The sequence below is a fragment of the Pseudopipra pipra genome, chromosome 25, assembly GCF_036250125.1.
Source record: "Pseudopipra pipra isolate bDixPip1 chromosome 25, bDixPip1.hap1, whole genome shotgun sequence".
Classification (NCBI taxonomy): domain Eukaryota; kingdom Metazoa; phylum Chordata; class Aves; order Passeriformes; family Pipridae; genus Pseudopipra; species Pseudopipra pipra.
The window spans coordinates 2,566,374-2,585,689 of record NC_087573.1 but is presented as its reverse complement, the minus strand read 5'-3'; the positions used below and the strand labels follow the sequence as shown (position 1 = coordinate 2,585,689).

Below are 19,316 nucleotides of genomic sequence, written 5' to 3'. Positions count from 1 at the left end.
ACTTTTTGGGGAAGGAGCAGCCCCAGCACCCTCCAGCTCCTCACCTCACATAGCAGGCTCCTCACTGAGCCTAAAACAAGCAGCAAGGCACGTCTTACTCAAGTCTTTTTATCCCTTTTATTGACAGAGAGCTTCCAATATTTACATGTCCAACATTCACACTTCAGAATTGCCCTTGGTCGTTTACACTCAGATTATAAAGTAAAAACATGTACAACTCGATTACAAACACAGTAGATAAACCCTCTTCACTGGTAAATTTTGGCAACCATGCCTGTAAGTTACATCACAGCATTCACAATTCCTTTCATTTGGTTGTGGGGAGATCATTCCAAGCTGGTCCCCAAATCAAGTGTTAAATCATTCAGAAAAATCACTCTGGATGATGGAGTAGGAACAATTGTGCTGGGATTAAAATAACAAAACCAAACACAACCCAAAGATAAAAGGCTTTAGGGGGTGTTTTGTCCATCCAGTCACTCATATGGCTTATGGTAAGAGATAAATAAAAATAACTAGCAACAGGAAAGTGCTTGAAAACAGGATCTCGCAGTGCCCCTGTGACAGCTGAACAGGACAGTGCTCTGCTGGGAACAGAGAACTTCGTGGGTCTATTTGGAACAAGACTAACATGTTGATGGAAAAGGCTGTTCATTTTTTTCCTTCTTATTAAATGTGTGTTCCTGTTAACAGGAAACCACTGGTGAAAATGGAGAAACAAAAAGTCTGTAGTAGACAGGTTTTGCTCCCAGCTGTGCATCACAAGAAGCTCACAGATGGGTGACTTACCTCAGCAGCAGACAAAACCCCAAACCTCAAAATCTTGCTTTACCAGCAGCTAAAAGTCCGCGTGTCTCAGGCTTAACAAGTTTAAATTCCATCACAGTCTTGTTTCCCTTATAAACAGGAAACCTTCCAGTATTTATTTTATGAGATGACACCTCTTTAGCTTATCAAGTGATCCTTTAGCCAGGCTGAGCTCAGACCAGGAAAGGACACCAAGGCTCCAGCATGGCCCTTCTATCAGCCAAACAAATCAAGGGCATTTTTGCCTGTGCCTTTGGCTTAGACAAGGAGAGTGAGGTCCCACAACTTCCTCCCTGCCCTCTGTCTGCCCTCACACACCATCCTCAGCACAACAACAACTAGGTCAGGTCAGGCAGGATGGAAAAGTGCACAAAAGGTGTGGGGTTGGTGTCCTGTTCCCCACGGAGGAGAACAGGAAGGCTTTGGCTTGATGTTCATCTGCACCTACCTTGGATGAGGCATCACAGCAAGAGCCCCCCTGTGCAGGAGCCCCTCAGCCCTGCCACGAGTGGAGCAAGAGTCCAAAAATCTGCTTTTCCTCCCCAGCACTACGGAATCCCTGAGACATCCAGAGGGTGAGCTGGCACCAGCTGACCCACAGTGTGAGCCAGGATGGTCAGGCTGTACAGCACCCCCTGAAAAATCCTTTTTAAATGCAAATTCAGACATTCCTCACACCGGTCACTTGAGCAGCAAAAAGGTTCATATGCAGAGACTCTGATGTTTGGTGGCACCTGCAAGCTCTGCATCCAGGCCAGACCCTGGAGCAGCTCCACTTCTTCCTGGGGCCTTCAGCCCACTGAGAGCTTCAGCACTTCCAGAGAAGCTCCAGTGAGTTCAGGGACAGGAGCTGTTTCCATGAGGTACTTGTGGAGAAGCCTCAACACGACACAAAGAGAGTGCCAGGGCAGAAACCTCCAGTTCCTACAGGAAGGGTCAGAATAGCTGTTCTTTGCTACAAAAGCACTGAAACTTTTTCTCTCAGGTAAAATTCCTGCTGTTGCACAACAGTTCATATTCACCTTGAAGTAACAGCTGCAACTGTGCTTTATATGAAGAAGAATGTGAATATCTGAAGTGACTCAACGTGGCAATTAGTGCTGTGGTTCAGTTGATATGGTGGTGTTTTGTCAAAGGTTGGACTTGATGATCTTGGAGGTCTTTTCCAACCTTAACAATTCTGTGATTTTCAGTGCTGTCAGTGCTCGCAGATAATGCCCAATTTATACATCCCATTTGTTTCAAGCAATTTGTTTAAGGAGGTATCACTCACATGAAGACATTCACTTTAACCCTCTCAGCAGGGGCAGCATTTTCCACCTCAGGACACTTCAGAAACCCATAAGTCCTGATCAGGACCAGGCACACCATGACCTTAGAGGGGCTGAGGAACCCAATGTGCAGAGGTACCCAAAGCTCAGGATTTTCTTGAGCTTCCTCTATTACAGCCTGAAGGTCTTTGGCATCTTTGTGACTTAACAGAGGGATAACTGCACTTGATTTCTGGACAGCATTCCAGCCAGGTGGCAGAGAGCTTCCCACTCCATTCCAGCCCCACGAGCTGCTGTGTCCAACACAACGTGCTGCAGCTGCAGCCAGGAGTGTGAGTCCTTCCCAGGCAGCAGCTGGAACATCTGGGCTTTGCCAGCCAAGGGCTGTTGGTTGCTGCTCCAGGGCCAGTTTCACAGGAGGGAAAAGCAGAGCACTGGGATCAGTCTGATTGAGTCCAACACTTCTCACTGCGCCCGTTCCCAAACTTAGATGTTCATGATCAGCATTGCCAGGAGGAGGGGGAAGATTCCTACAAGGTACAAATAAGAAGCTTCGGGTTTCACTTCAAACATAGTTAAATATCTTTTCCCTCCTTGTTCCTCTTTACATTCCCCTCTCCCTTTTCAGTTCATGATCCTAAAGCACCAATAATACCAACATGACCAGAGACTGTAACAAAAGGCTTTTAAGCCCATTACAAGCAGAACACGCAGGAGACAAGAACAAAGACAGGCAGGAGCCGGGTACAGGGGTTCAGGAATTTGTATTACTTACCAACAACGATCATGTTCGCTCCTGGAAAGGAAAGGAGACAAAACATGAAACTCTGCACCCATCCAGCACAGTTATTCCTAAACTACACAACATGCAGTGTCTCAAACTGGAGCAAATGAGCATGGAAAACAAGCAACACACAGAATGGGAAAGAGAGGCTCCTTCCCCTTTGCCAGCATAATTTCTGAACTGTACAAGAATATTGCAGCAAAGGCCTCACAGTTTGAATTGTACTGAAATCCTGATTTTTAGGGTTGATTGATTAAGAAGCACAAGGAAGAGCAGCCCAAGCCCACCAGCAAGGCAGCCACACCAGAGCAGTTCCAGCTGTTATCTTAATGGCTCTGTGCAGGGTTTTTCCCTCTTACTTGAGCAGTAGGGAGGTGCTGGATCCCAGTGAACTCCATTTCCTGATGCCACACATTTGGCAGAAGGGTTTATTACCTTATACCTAAGGAAAGAGAAGAAGTTTACTCCTTTCCAGAAGGGGTTTTTCCCCACTCCCCAACCACCACACACAGGCAAGTGATTAACCAGAGGCCGTCCTGCTGTGAAATGGGATGTGGCCACAAAGTAAAAACAGCAATAAGAGCTGAATCAGAGCATTTCACTGCATCAAGCACAGGTGTCTAACCACACACTGATCTCACTGGAGCCAAAATACACACTTGCACTGGGAAACCAAGGAAGCTGCCTGTGATCCCTGTCCATGGACCCCCAGGATGGTCCCTTCCAAGCAGTGACCCACTCACCCAGAATTGCAGGTGAACTTCACAACTGTTTCAAAGGGGAAAGTTTTTTCGTTTCCAGCCACATTCCCGTTCTTTACTTCGGGAGGAGAGCATTGCTGTCCTAGAAGAAAAGAAAGCAGCACAGGAATTACTTCAAACCCGTGGCATGACCCAGTTTTCAGAGTAACATCCCAAGCACACCCAGATCCCTCCCACAGCCGGGCAAGGCAGGAGAGGAACAGAGACACTCACGGACACAGAAGTCTGGGTCTGCAGCAGACCAGGCCTCATTACTCTGACAAATGACAGTAGAGGACTTTCCAGGTGCTGCCTTATATCCTGGGTTACACTGATAGTCCAGCTTGGTTCCAAAGTCAGAGCTGTCACCCACAGGTGTTGGTAGTTCAGCAAAAGGGAAGCGTGGAGGGGAACCACAGCGGACTAAGGGTGGGAGACAAACACAAGGCTGGTTACAGAACACACCCAAGGGGTCTGCAATGACAGCAGTGAACTGCCTGCTTTGGAGCACACAGCCTGCTTGAATGTCTGGGACACAGTTTGTATCTGAGCCTTTCAGCAAAGAGCAGTGGATGTCACAGTTTGCTTAACCAGATTGGGTAAATCTGCCTCAGAGATGCTCCTTCCCTGCCCACCAACCCAACCTGCAGGGCCCCCATTCAGCTGAGCTCGAAGCCAAAACATCCCCAACAGGTCTGCAAGCTGCTGAACCAAACCTGGCAGGTGTGGAAGACAACTGTGTCTCTCCTTTCAGCGAGCTTTTGGATCATTTGCTATTACCAAATAAAACAGCTTCGGGCCTGGGCTGCCACGCTGAGGACCCAAGGGGGTCTTGCCTCTGCAAAGGCACTGCTGCAAGTGCACAAGGTTTGAAGTGGACCTGCTCTACAGCTCTTAGACCTACTTCACCACAATTGCTCAAGGAAATAAACTTGTTTCTACTCACTTTGGTCACATGTTGGCAGAGGTGGAGTCCAGGAACTGTTTGCTTCACAGGTAACTACACTACTACCGTTCATTTTATAACCAGGATTACACTCAAAGCTCACTGTATCTTTATATGTGTGCTCAAGGCCAAAGCCAGACAACCTTTTCCCATTTTTCACGTCTGGATCTTTACAGCTGACCACTGGAAGTGAAAATAGGATGATTAGAAAATTTATTAGAAGAAAAAGCCCTGCAGTGACACAAGAAGCTTTCTAAGCTCACTAAGAGAATCATAGGATGATTGAATGATTTGGGTTGGAAGGGACCTCAAAGATCTTCGAGTTCCAAGTCCCTGCCATGGGCAGGGATGCCACCTACTAGATTAGAACTGCTGTCCTCTCACTTTGAGAGAGGCAGGTCCCCAGTGAGGTGCAACTACTTGGAACAGAGACATCATTAGGAAGCTGCACTTCATTTTTCACCTGCAGGAAGCCCTGGGCATGGGCAGGGAGAGGGAGGATTTCTGCAGGTTGAAGAATCCTGCCTCTGGCCATGACCTGAGAGCCCACAGCATTAAGCTTCCTGGAAATCCTTTTAGGATCAAATCAACCTTCTCATGTTTGGCAGCCCATCAGGAAAGTACAAACTGGGAGAGGGATGAGAAACAAAGTGGAAAGAATAAGGAGAGAAAGCAAGCACTTACTTTTGCATTCAGGGGCTGGAGCATTCCAGGTTCCCTGGTAGTTAGGACCCATTGTACAGTAAATTGTGACATCTCCAATAAGAGACAAACCAGTGTTACAGCTGTAACTTACAGACGTGCCAAAGGTGAATTCTCCTTCCCCACCAAGGAGCTGCCCATTCTTGATTTCAGGAGGTGGTGGGCAGGCAATAACTGCATGGGAAGGAAACAGTAAGGAAATGAAGGAATACTTCCATCAAATATTAAATATAGATTTAACTACTAAAGCAAAAAACCCACAACCCAAACCAAAAAGACACAAGACAGGGAAGCACCTCAGAAGCCATCACCTCAACCTAAAGTCTGGAATGTGCCCTTCCATTCTGAATGTTTTCCAGAGTTTCTTTTTCTAAAATGGATAAAGGGGAAAACAGCAAAATGGCATCTGTTGTCCAAGAGCTGCCACCACAGAAGAGGCCTTTTGGGGGCAGTGAATGTGGTCTCTCCAGGCAGTTTGGCCCCCTCACCTTTGTTATGCTGACAAGGATGAGCCAGAACACCCATTATAGCAGCAAAGCATCTAAACTATCAGCAGCTGACAGTCAGGCCTATCCCACAGTGTGCTAAAAAAGCCCAAATAGCACCATCAAGACTCTTTATCACTTATTTCCCCTTTGAAAATAAAGATTTTGGATGTGCAGCCACATCTGAAGGCATCTCAATCCCAGTCAACCACAGTTCCTGACAAAGCAATTCAGCAAGGAAGTTTCTCATGGATCTGACTACAGAGCTGCTGCCAACATCCACAGACCCTCCTTTCTATTTAAATTTTCATTCTCAGCTCCAGAGGGAGGGGTAAGGAGTCAGTCTCATTAAAGGCTAAAGGAATTTGCATTAGGTACCAAGAAGAGATAATCCACCTGCCAGTCCCCAAACCAGCAGATACATTACAATAGCATTGAGGAAGAGATGTGCATAAACCAGTTAAGATCTGCTTACTCTCACAGATTGGAATGTTATCCCAGTAAGCTTCACCATTTTTAAATACACACTGTGCAGTTGGTGGCCCAACTAGTCGGTACCTGAGAAAAGGAAAGGTTGAATCTCTTTGAAAAAAAGCAAAAACTTTGAGAAATTGAGAAAGTTGTACAGTTTCTAGTGATATTCTCTGGAGAAGCTGAACCCTAGGGTACAATCAGCCAGCCCTCCTATGAAATACCATTTTCTCAACACCTAAAGGAATGCAATACATGATGCAATTGGAGGAAACTGAATTCTTGCACAAGCTCACAGGACCACGAGCAAGACTTCATCTCACCCTGCATCCGTTCAGCCCCGTCTGTGCAGTGGCAGATCCAAACAGCAGCTTATCTTCTGAGCAGAGCCAGGTGTTATTGACATACTGAACCACCCTCCTTCCCTCTCCCAGCATTTTCCAGGACACCAGAGCCCCCTTTATCTCAGCCATGGGCAGCCAGACCCAGCTTGCAACAACAAACGCTGAATTGCTAACGAGCAGCAACAGGAAAGGAACCCAATTCTTAGCAAAGCAGCCAAAAAGCAAACTGCAAAATCCACACCCTCAGGCCCGAGGATTATTATGTTTTGACAGCAAGAGCAGAGGGACAGCCCACCACCCCCTGTGGCTCCCTGCTCCCCACCGTGCCTGTGCTTGCAGAGGAGCAGCCCCAGCTGTTCAAAGCCTCCCAGTGTCCCCTGGGTGCTGTCACCCCACCTCGACTCACCAGGAGCTTGGGCTGACACCTACCCAATGTTACAGGTGAAGGTTATGGTCGCCCCAAGCAGCAGATTGGTGCTGGTGTAAAAGTTGCCATTCGAGATGTCTGGTTGCCCACACGACTTTCCTGGAAGGGCAAGTGCTCAGCATTACCTCTATTTTATAGGATTAGAGTGAAATCCAGCTGACAGTAGCTGTTCAGTGTCATTACTGACTAATTGACCGTTTATCAGGCACCTGACTGCCCCGAGAGCAAGCACTAGCACTTGCAGAAGAGATACAAGAGCCACATTAATTTCTGAGGAACTGAAAGTTAAAACTTAAACGAAAAGCAAATAACAGAACAGAAAAGGCTGAGGACAAGTTAGAAAAAGCTAAGGTTTATGTGCTTGCTGAAAAAAGACACTGATAAAAAACCCAGAGGTCTTGGTCCACAGGGAAATAGCGTGAAGGGGATGGGGACAGGATGTCACATGGGGACAACAGACACTCACAGCCTCCTCCACACCGTCCCTTGTTTCTGTGTGAATATATCACAGCACTAACGCTGCACCACCAGCTGGTAAAGTCAGAATGGCAGAGATCATCTCCCAGAGATTAACATTTCTAAGCAAAAGGGCCACCCCGGGCAGGCACCCAGGGTGGGCACTTGTTTTAACTGCCCTAAAACAGGGATAGGGGAGCATCTTTCTGAGCTGCGCTGAGCCGTGAAGGGGTTTGTGGTGCTGCAGGGGCTGTGCCCGCCCCCCAATCCCACCACGGGGGAACCCACCGATGCAGAAGTCGGGCTGCTCCGACCAGGTGGAGTTGAGGAGGCAAGTGACCACGGGGGCCTGGTCCCCGTTCCTCACGTACCCCGGGCGGCAGCGGTACCTCAGCTGGGTCCCCACGGGGTAGGATTCCTCGGGGGTCGTGGTGAGCTCCGCAAAGACGAAAGTCGGCGCCTGCGGGCAGTCCCCTGCGGGCAGAAAGGTGATGGTGACGGGGCTCCTCCGAGCCCTTCCCCGCCCCAGCCCCATTTCCACGCGGGTCCACCCCGGCCCCACGCAGCCCCTGTCCCGCCGGGTCCCCGCTCACCCCAAGCGCCGGGCAGTGCCAGCAGCAGCGCCAAGAGCCAGCGCAGAGCCATGGCCGGAGCTGGGGCCGCTCCCGGAGCCGCTCCCGGTGCCAGGTCCCTCCCGGTGCCGGCCCCGCGGGATGCGCAGGGATGCGGAGCGCGGCTCTCCCCGGGGCGGACGCGGATCCCTGTCGCGGCTGTTGCACGAAGGGACTCTTTTCCTCGGGCTGCTGAGGGAAACGAGTGCCTCGTGTCCTCTGTGCCCCCGGCGCTGTGGGCGGCGGCACCTCGGCTAATTCCCGAAACAATTCCCTCACCTGTTCCGGCGGCTCCCAGGGCGCTGCCGTTTTATAGTTTAATGGGTAGGAAATGATGCCGCTTAACAAACGAGGAACAGCCAGGGTTCCTTCCTCCTCCCCTCGGCCTCTCCTGCCCCACCCGATTCCAGGGAAGGAGTTTACCTTTGGGATGCATAACCCAACACGTAGCATGCATGACTTACCCCAAACAGTTGTAAACACGTGGAGTGTCTGCCTTGTGAAGGCTGCTTATTCCTGGTCACCACACACTTGGTCCTCAACTCAAGGACAGCCTGATGTCACCACAGATGTGTTTTTTTCCGAAGAGCACTTGTCCTCCTGCCACACGGTGTTGCACCATTCCAAGGTGTTGCAAAAGTGTCACACGAGTTGTGTGACCAGTCTGTGAACTGTAGGGCTGGTTGCATTCAAAAGAGCCAGTGGGGGTCACGAACAGCACGATTTACTGGATACAACATATGCAGTTCTTTTGGATTGCTGGTGGTAAATGGATTAAGTGCAGAATAGCTGCAGAGAGCACTAACAATACCATTGCAATCTCAAGCCTAATTTCCCGTGTCAACACTTGGCACAGCAAGTGTCAAGACTTGCCAAGAGATGTCTCTTCTGGGGAGGGGAAGGGGGACAAAGGTGTTGATCTGTCCCTGCAATTTCATGTCGAATTCTTCTCCCTGAGTTGTATACAAACACAGGGTACATTTTATACCTTATTAACCCCTACCGAGCAGAGTGCTGTGGTCAAAGCTTCTGTTTTTTGTGGTTGTGTTGTACAGAGTATTTCCTGGTAGGAGGTGTACTTGGTTTGTACAAACCCTTTTGGAATATCAGGTGGAAGATGACTGTGAAGCTTCCACCTCATTCCATCGTTCTTCCCCGATGCCACAGGAACACAAACCACAAGACCTCCGTCAGGTGTCCATGTTTGCACCATTGCATATTGAATTTTGCACTTTCTTCACTGTTTTCTGCTTCCAGCACTGTGTCATTGCTTCACCAAGAGGTGAGATTGACCTTCTGTGCCAGCCAGGTGAGGTTTAGGGCACGCTGGGGGGACCACCTGGCACCCCTGAACAGCCCCTGCTGCCTCCAGCCCTGCATTCCAAGGGATGAGCAAGCAGGGACAGGGAGGGACAGCAGGCAGGGCGTGGGACAGCTCACGTGCTCAAGTGGCCACTGCCTCTCCCTCTCCTCAAAGCAGATTTACAGCACAAGCCCATGGAAATGTGCTGTGCCCCAGTTTGATAAGAGATACAACAGAAGGATCTGGGGACTGTGTGGTGCTTTTGTCCTCTCCGTGGCACTGCCCGTTTGCCACCCCCATCTGGGTGTTTTCCAGAGCCCCCATCAATGCAATCTCTTGGCAAACACTGATAAAGCAGAAAGGCAAATGTTACAGCCTCTGCTTTATCAATATTTTGTCCCCTGTATCAAACCAAAACAAGTACGAGCTGTGCACGGAGCTGAATCCTGGGAACATCCCACTGGAGCTGCAGCCTGGGTTTTTGGGTAGAGAACACAAAACCAGTGCAGGAACACTGAGGGCTGACCGAGGGAAGGTTCCACCCGGAGAGGAGCACACACCTTCCCTGGCACTGCCCGCGGTGGGCACGGGCTCCACGCCAGCAGTGGCACCTCAGCTCCGTCATCACAGTTCCCAGGAAAGGCTGGGCACGGCTGTGGGTGCCAGGGCAACAACAGCAATTATCTGAGCAGAAGCAATTAGTGAGCTCGATTACATCCGGCAAAGAATGAGGCTGCGAAATCACTTAAAGCACTCTAGGAGAAGGCTGGATTAGTAAACACGAAATAAACCCCCAAGCCAGCATACCAGTATTCCTTATTTTAGATTCCTTTTATTTACAAAACAGTTTTACTATAAATACTCTAATTTTTACACTTGCTTCTGCTCGCTAGGAAAGGAACCTCAGTAAAAAAAAAAAGTTTAAATAATACGAATAAATCTTGTAAGACTGTGCAAAGAGGGTGCCTATTGTGAAAGATTTACTGAATTTTTAAAGCCTTGCTTTAAGAGCTGCAAAAATAGTTTTTTCATACAAAAATAAACAAAGTAGGTATTAAACCAACACAGAGCTGGGTTTTGAAGTGTGTTTGATTTTCCTGCTCCTTTACCAAGAAGTCATTGGTAGTGAAGTCAGACCTTTGACTTCAGGTTGCCTTATTGCACTAAGAATTTCATCCCTGACAGTGGGTCAGGGAAAGGGAGGGGAAGGGAAATTTACCCCACTCCTAAAATTATATTTGCTTGTTAGTGTCCCTGGGAGATCAAAACCGCATGGGGACCTCTCAGCAGGTACTCCTTTGTGTTTATTCTGGTGCCAGAAGAACTATTAGCACCTTATTAAAAGGACTAACTCTAACAGTTACAAAATAACACAGTTTATTAACACAAATTGTGACCAGCTAATAAAGGTTTATAGTCCTCGGTGATAGAGTCTGTCTACAAAACACACTCGAAACAAAGTAATAATACCACAAAAAAAGCACAAATACAGATTTAAGCAACCTACTACCACATTATGAAGAGAAAGCAAACTCTAGTTCCTTAAAAGTTTAAATTTCTCACCCCATAAGCATCCTTAAAGGGGGATGGGAAGACAGGTTCAGCCTGACGGCTGATCCAACAGTTTCAATGGAAATCTTCCTTGGATCTTTTCCCCATCTTAACCTCCTTTTCATACCTTTTTTCTCGGAGTTTGCATGACTCTGGTCATAAGGGTTAGGTTGAGATAAAGTTAGCATCCATTCCTTTTCTGATGGATGGATGACAGAGGTCAAAAGGTGACCACGTTCCCTTCTTGCAGGATGTCTGGAAGAGGGGATGTGGTGTCTCCACATCAATCCATTCTTTGGTGTATCCATGTGTCTATCCATGCACAGGGAACATCCTCAGTGTACCCTGACCTTATCAGCACCCATCAGAGCCAGGTGGCTTTTGATTTCCAGACTCTTTATCAATTACTCCACACAGTGTCAGGGATTAGTGTCAGAATTCCCTCCTCGTGCCCCGAGGACGCCGCAGCCCCCTGGATTTATCCTGCAACAGGGAAATAAGAAGCTTAATCAGGGTGGGCCCTCAGGCTTTGGGAGGAAAGACAGGTTTGTGGTGCTGTGGCCCCCACCCCGGTGACCTGAGGGGTGTTTTGGGTCCCTACCATCGGGTGCCTGGTGCCGGGGCTGGCACAAGTGTGTGTGGGTTGGCACCGCACAGACGGGGCACACGTGGCAGCTGGGGGTGTGCTGAGGCACGAGGTGGGCTGGGGTCCCCTCTGCAGCCAGGGGACACACCACAGGACTGCTCCACGTGGCGCTGTGGACAAGGGAGAGGTGCAGCTGGTCCGTGCAGGGAGAGCAGACGGGGCCCCGCGGGCTGTGGGGAGAGAGACAAGGGTGGGTGAGTCCCAGTGGGGTGGTGACAAACTGCTCCTCACTAAAGCACAGCCTCCAGCACTCAAAAAAGCTGGTTTACCTGGCAATTTCAAAGAGATTAACTTTTTAAACTCAAATAAGCAGCAATTCATGATGCAGAACTGAAATGGCTTCTCCAGTGTTAAGGGCTAAAAGCACTCACACAACAGTGGGACATAAATGGAAAAAAACCCCAAACAAGTGGAATAAAAAGAAGTTCACACTTACTGAAGATAAAGCAAGCAGATGCACACGTCAGACTATGTTTATTTAACTAAATATTTATTTGAATTTGTCAGTGATGACTCTGTTAAGGAAGTTTTGGGAGCCTGAGAGAGCATCAGATTCTCATGGGCAAGTGTCAAAAGATAAGCGAACAGAGCAAACAGGATTATCTTGCTCACCTGGTTGCTGCTCTGCCCAAACTCCTTATCTTGCCCCAAGCAAACTAACCATGCCTAGAGGTGGGAAAAGCACTGGGCAGCAGGAGAACAGAAGCTGCAGAGTCTCTCACAGCACCAGGCTCTTTGCTGCCTAACCAAAACCAGAGCTCCAAAGAACACAAGACCCAGCCAGGTGAGCACAAGGAGCACAGGCTGATTCAGAGACACCCAAAGAAACCACCCAAGCACTGTCTGAGCAAACCTCACCCCAGTTTCACATCCCTTTGCTTGCAAGCAGGCACCACAGCACTGTGCTGACACAGAGCTGGAGGCAAGTGGAGCCAGCATTCATGCACTGTCAGAGTGTTTCTATTTGAAGAGTTGAACTCTCATTTCGAGGACACTGGGCACACACCCCGGTGCCCACTGCTCAGAGGAGCTGCCTGCACCGGCCTCACCACACTCACCCCTCATCCTGCCACTCCCTGGGTGCCACAGCACTGCTGTCCCACTGTCCAACGTGGGCACGGAGCCAGTTCTCACAGACGGGGCAGATGTGGTGGCTGCTGTGGAGAAGCACCATTAATGCTGTGCACTGACTGCATGGATGTGCATTCCAGGCCAGCTTGGAACAACCTGGTCTAGTAGAAGGTGTGCTCTGCCCATGGGAACTGGATGATCTTCAAGGTCCCTTCCAACCCAAACCACTCTGGGGATTCCGTGATAAAAACAGATTTGCTCTACTCTGAAGTGATTTTTATCCAATCCCACCATGACATCTGTGTGTTTTTAAGTGGAAGACAGACCTTTTGTGGCCCACGGGCTGCTCTGCCTCACTCCACTCTGGACCAGCTTCTCCTGCACCGTGACCCCTCTGCACATCCACAGCTTTGGCAGGAGAGCTGAACACAAAGAGAGAGAAGACACCTGAATCACCTGAATGTGTGGCTTTCCCAGAACACCTGCTGCCTGACAGAGCCACCTTTTTCTAAATATCAAATACTTCCTCCTGCCGAAACTGGACTTGGAGGAACCAAATGAATTCCAACCACAAAACCTGCTCCATCCACGTAGAGATGCTTTCTCCTCCTTGGGGAAAGTTTTGCCCTCCGTGGACCCACACAAGGGGAGCAGGAGCAAGAGCCTGGTGGTACCTGGTGCCTCTTGGGCCTTGGCTCTCCCTGTCACCAATGCTGGGGACCGAGTAGGTGCGTGGTTTGCTGGTGCTCAGCCAGTGCTCGCAGGCGGCGCAGCCGCGGCGCGTGGGCACCGTGAGAGGGGCCAGGGCTTCGTGCAGCTGCTTCCTGCAGGTGGGACACACGTGGCAACTCGTTGTGTGGCTGTGGAGGAGAGAGATGGGGAGAATCATAGAATCCCAGAATCAGCTGGGTTGGAAGGGACCTCCGAGATCATCAAGTCCAACCCTTGATCCAACCCCGCTGTGGTTCCCAGCCCATGGCACTGATGCCACATCCAGTCTCTTCTTAAAAACCTCCAGGGATGGATAATCCACCCCTTCCCTGGGCAGCCCATTCCAATGGCTGATCACCCTCTCTGGAAAGAAATTCTTTCTAATATCCAACCTAAACCTCCCCTGGCACAGCTTCAGACCATAATCCCTCAGGCTGAGCCCAGAGAGCAGCCAGTGAGCACCAAACCCTCCCGTGAAGCCGCCGGTGCCTCTCAGCAAACGGTATGTTGGCATTTGAGAGCCCAAAACTTCCTGAGGACGTGTTTTTACAGGTCACCAGTGAGACCCATGGGTACAGTTAGAAGGCTGGCACAAGCTTTTGGGCAGATGAACAAGCAAACCTACCAAAAATAGGAATTCCATGGCATGGGCTGCTTCTTCGGGCACATCGGTGCATCCCTTCCCTTCTTCACCCTGTGCTTTTGTAAATTCATGTTATAAGAGCTGAAGAGACAGAAGGGAGAAAATGTGTAGAATAAAAAGCAAATTAGCAACACGGGAAGATAGCACTAACCATGAAAATATATACTGAAGGTACAGAGCTTGAAAGGAAACATCCACTTACCCCTAGGGGAAAGTTAAGATTTTCAAGGGGCAGCTTTGTGTCACTTACTGTTTTTCATTGTCTTTCCACCTCATGATGATCCCAGCTAGAATTCCAAGGGCTACTGGGGGAACTGACAAAGAAGGGAAAAAAAAAAAACAACTGCCAACCCAAAATTTAATCTGTAATTTAAGTGAAATACTGCAGTTTGGGCAGCAAAATTCTCTGTGCTGGCGCTGTCTGTCAACCTCAGGGCTCCCTGTCAGCCAGATAATTGCAAAATCCTTCTCCTGCCTCTGAGCATGGAGCACAGGAGCCACTGCTGAGCCTGGTGTCCTGCTGAGCTTGTCCAGGGTGTGATCCTCATTTATTTAGGGTTTTTCCTGTTTCTTTTGTATTTTAAACATAACACTTTCAGTACTTGGTCTCTTTTCCATGCCTCACAAATCTCTCATGTTTCAAAGTCTGCCAAGGCCTTTTAAGGCAACTTTGTCAATTAAAGAGTGACAGGATGTGCAGGTTTTGGTTGGTTTCTTTGGCATCTTTCATTTCACCCTCAATTTATTTAATGTTTTACACTAAGACAGCTGATCCATCACCCAACAGCAGAGAAACCCCTAAATCCTTTCCAGAGACACTCAGGAGTGGGGGGAGTGAACCCAGTCAACCACTGACTCCAGGTATTTAACAGCAAATGACAGCTTCGGGTTAGGAGAATATATTTTCAATTTTAAGCTACTTACCAATGCAACTAGGGATGAGGATACTTGCTAGGGAAGAAAATTATGAAATGGATGTTAAAAATTAAAGCCCCAAATGTGGTGCAGTTACAGCAATTAACAGGAGTTTTTAGTAACTGAGCTCTTACCCAGCCAGTAAGGATTCCCTTTGGAGGATCCAGTTTGGTTTGTCTCTGCTGCAGTGCTAACTGGGGAGAGACAAAGGAAAAGCACTCAAAGTGTTATTTTATATGCTCCTCCATTTATATATAATATATATAAGAGTTCAGTGAGAGTAAACATGGCATGGGCAGGTGACTTGTGCATCCAAGGCTGCAACAGCAAGAGCTGTGCAAGAGTCACACAGGGAGCTCTTGGTGACACTCCAATCCTTGGGGACAGTCTGCTGTCCCACTTGGCTTTATTGCCCAGGTGTTGTTGGACATGAGACACAAATCCCTTCACTCCCCCAGCTTTGCAGTTACTGATGCACTTCACACGTTTTCAGTCAAAATTCTGCCTGTTCCTCTTAAAGGGAAAAATGTAAAAGCAGGTCCAGCTGTGCTCACAGTGCCCCTGGGCAGGGCCTGGCACCTTGCAGAGCACATCCCTGCTGCACACAGACCCTGCTGCCCTGGAGACAAACCCTATGGAATGTCTGTCCTTCCCTTTGTGAGAGAAGGGGATTAGGAGTAATTATCTGCCCGGCAAGAACAAAGCACTGGAGAAGGGGGTGATTACCCAGCAGTGCTCACCCCTGCACTCGGGAGCAGCCCCATCCCAGACTCCAAGGACCCCGTTCTCTGTTGTACAACGGAGGGATTTGTTCCCCACGAGCTCCAGCCCGGGGTCACACATGTAGGTGGTGACTGAGTCATACAGGAACTTCTCTGTGCTGTTGCCATCGTGCTGCCCATGGGGAATGGCTGGAGGAGGAGGACAAGAAATAGCTGTGGGAGGAAGAGAAAAGAGTTCAGGAGGTGGCCCCTGGGATGCTCTTCTCCCTGATGGGAGAACTCTCCAGGCTGAGAGGGGTGGGGCTGTTCAGCCTGGAGAAGAGAAGGCTCTGGGAAGACCTTAGAGCCCCTTCAAGTGCCTAAAGGGGCTCCAAGATGCCTGGAGAGGGACTTTGGACAAAGGCATGCAGTGATTGGATAAAGGAAAATGGCCTCAAGGTGAAGGAGGGAAGGTTTAGATTAGATACACAGAAGAAACTCTTCCCCATGAGGGTGGGGAGGCCCTGGCACAGGTTGCCCAGAGAAGCTGTGGCTGCCCCATCCCTGGAAGTGTCCAAAGCTGGGTTGGACAGGGCTTGGAGCAACCTGGGATAGGGGAAGGTGTCCCTGCCCAGGGCAGGACTTGACTTAGTAAAATCAACAAACAATTCCAGTATTCCTGAGTTGGAATATCTGGTATTTCCAGTCAAGCACTGGACAATTCACTCACCCTGACAAGCTGGAAGTTGACTCCAGACAACTTCATTTCCCCATAGGGTACAAAAGATGAAAGCTGACCCTCCCTCTAGGATGTACCTGCAGGGAGAAAAGGCACATCCCAAAGTTTGTTGTCACCACAGAGTTGCCAAGGACTCCACATGGGCAGAGCCCCATGTCCCAGTTCACCCACCAGTGTCTCTGGCCAGGTAACTGGGATGCAGTGGGCAGCTGCTTCACACTCACCCACGGTCACAGGCCACAGTGGCTTTTGCACCGAGCAGATGATCATCTGTAATAACTTTGCCATGTTCTGGACTTGCTGGAATACCACAAGATTTCCCTGGAAAAGAGTGAGATTATCCTTAGGACACCACGAGGTTGGGGGTGACAGTGTGGCAGCGGCAAACCAGGAGACTTGGTGGTATTTCACGTTAAATGTCATTAAAAAAGAGCAATTCTAAAATACAGACGTGGCACTAGGAACACAGCATTGGAGAAAATAAAATTACATGGAGACACTCACTCCTACACAGCTCAGGGACTTCTGACCACTTTAAGTTGTCCAGACAGGTGCTGGTGGGGAGCTGGTCTGTGGTGTTCTCAAAGCCTGGGCGACAAATGTACTTCACCGTGGTATTAACAGGATAAAAATTCTGTGTTTGATCTTCCTGTGATATTTTAGCAAATGGCACATATGGAGGGCTGGGACAGCTACCTGGCAACAGAGACAACCGGAATGTCAGTTACAAAGAAAAAATAACAATATTTTGCATTCTCAACTGTGTATAAACATAAAGCCGGGTGATAACAAACAAGCCTCACTAAAGAACATGGATAACACAAATAGTTTTAAGAAGGTGATGGGTAATTTGTGTAATTAAACCAGAAAGGAATCTACAAACACATGGAGAGAGACTATTTATATGGAGTGACAGGGCAAGGGGAACAAGGCTTCACACTGAGAGAGGGCAGGGTTAGATTGGATATTAGGAGAAAGTTCTTTATATAGGGGTGGGGAGGCCCTGGCACACGTTGTCCAGAAAAGCTGTGGCTGCTCCAGCCATGGAAGTGTCCAAGGCCAGGTTGGACAGGGCTTGGAGCAACCTGGGCTAGTGGAAGGTGGACTGAGATGAACTTTAAGGTCCCTTCCAACCCAGACCATTGTAGGATTCTATCAGAAGATGTTCCCAGATGACTACTTAATGCAAAAAGTTTTAGATGTTAAAATCTGCTCTCTTTGAATCATTCCCAAGCTATTGATCTATTTTTATTAGCACACAAATGCCAGCACGTGGCTCCAACCCCAAAGTGGGGGTGAGGAAAAAAAAGGGGCAGTAAGAGATCCTTCCCTAAGCCACTTCATCCTGATGGCCACTCCTGATGAGGAAACCCCTGAAACAGCGACTGCCAAAGCACTGAATGTTTTCACAAGCGTCTCCAAGCAGAGAAAGGGAAATACTTACGGCCACAGAACTCCGGGAGGTGGGACCACTGGGAGTTCGTGAGGCACTGGACGGTGTCGGAGAGGAAGGGGCGTTTGGTGTAACCTGTGACACAGACATACCTCACCGTGGAGCCCTCACTGAAGCTCTGCTTGTCTTTCATGTCCTCTGTGGGCTCTGCGTGGCTGATATTGGGCAAGGGCCCACAGTCACCTGTGGCAAAACACACCGGGATTTAGTGAGGCTTCTGCTGCCTCTCTGTCTGTTCCCCGGGCAGGGCACACTCGGAGTGTGGGGGGAATGTGGCACACACACAGTGGGGCAGCCCACGGAGCAGAGCACGCCTGGAACATGTGAAGCACACAGTACACACACATGGAGCACATGCAAGCAGAGCACAGAAACTCATGCAGAGTATACTTGCACATGGAGCACACACATGCACATTGAGCACATTCATGCACAGGGAGCACAAACATGGACAGGGAGCACATACAGGCACAGGGAGCACATACATGGACATGGAGCACATACATGCATGTGGAGCACATACGTGCACATGGAGCATACACATCCACAGGGAGCATATACATGGACATTAAGCACATACATGCACAGGGAGCACAGACATGTACATGGAGCACAGACATGTACATGGAGCACACACATGTACATGGAGCACAGAGGTACATGGAGCACAGACATGCACATAGAGCACATACATGCACAGGGAGCACGGACATGGACATGGAGCCCAAATGCCCATGGAGGGGGTGCACACACACACACACACACACACACACAGAGTGCATGTACAGACAGAGCACATCCACTGACACAGAGCACACACACAGAGCACACTGAGCACACACCTTCCCACAAGGAAAGCACCTGGAACACATGGAGAGGGAGCACACACACACATCCAGGGCACACACGGCCCCAGGAGCACGTACACACGGATAACATACACTCACAGGGATAACACACCCACAGGGGACACACCCACCCCCAGGGAGCACACAAAACACATGTACACGGAGCACATGCACACACACAGAGGGCACACACCCGCGTGGAACACACACGCTCAAACACATCACACGCACCCACGGAGCACACACACAGGGTGTCAGGGCTCACCGCACCCCCAGTCCCTCCCCGAGGGCTCACCCCACGCCGAGGGCAGCACCAGCAGCACCAGCAGCAGCAGCAGCGCGGGCAGGAGCGAGCGGCAGCGGCCGGAGCCCATCGCGGGTCTCCCCGGCACTGCCCGGGCGGCCCCCGCGGGGCGGGGAGCGATGGGCAGCGGGGCCACTCCCGCAGCACCCCCGCACCCCGCCCGGCCACCTCAGCTCCGGGAAATTCTCTGACGAAACCCGTGCCTGCGGTGGGCAGTGGGTGTGGAAGACGCGGTTCCCCCCCCGTGCCGGCTCCGCGGGGCACGCCTGGCATCCCGAGGAATGCAGCGGGGCTCTGCGGGCACCCGCTGCCTCAGCCTCTCCCTCGCATCGCTTCTCTGCACCTTCCAGTAAAGACAACCCTCCCTCCAAAGCTGTCAACTCCCAA

General features: G+C 49.8%; 1 protein-coding gene across 1 annotated transcript; it reads right to left on the bottom strand.

Annotated features, from left to right (window-relative positions):
* Positions 1–98: 98 nt before the first annotated feature.
* LOC135402443 (uncharacterized) lies at positions 99–19,105 on the bottom strand. Its single transcript, XM_064635629.1, has 25 exons — positions 18,921–19,105; positions 17,769–17,960; positions 16,829–17,020; positions 16,549–16,645; positions 16,316–16,401; positions 15,625–15,819; positions 15,019–15,078; positions 14,894–14,920; positions 14,220–14,283; positions 13,952–14,050; positions 13,290–13,475; positions 12,942–13,037; positions 12,603–12,701; positions 11,500–11,714; positions 8,027–8,356; positions 7,722–7,907; positions 6,980–7,076; positions 6,211–6,293; positions 5,233–5,424; positions 4,549–4,731; positions 3,837–4,025; positions 3,606–3,705; positions 3,222–3,304; positions 2,854–2,874; positions 99–2,608 (listed from the first exon to the last, which is right to left on the bottom strand). Exons 1-25 carry the CDS (start codon positions 18,997–18,999, stop codon positions 2,565–2,567), a joined length of 3,195 nt encoding a protein of 1,064 aa, XP_064491699.1. The 5' UTR covers positions 19,000–19,105; the 3' UTR covers positions 99–2,564.
* Positions 19,106–19,316: the final 211 nt, after the last annotated feature.

Excerpts from the sequence above, each read along its gene's own strand:
- LOC135402443 (XM_064635629.1), bottom strand. The coding sequence starts at position 18,999 with ATGGGCTCCGGCCGCTGCCGCTCGCTCCTGCCCGCGCTGCTGCTGCTG. Across the intron at positions 7,908-8,026 it reads GGCACTGCCCGGCGCTTGGG|GGGACTGCCCGCAGGCGCCG; the intron begins GTGAGCGGGGAC and ends TTCTGCCCGCAG. Across the intron at positions 4,026-4,548 it reads TCTGCCAACATGTGACCAAA|TCCGCTGTGGTTCCCCTCCA; the intron begins GTGAGTAGAAAC and ends TCCCACCCTTAG.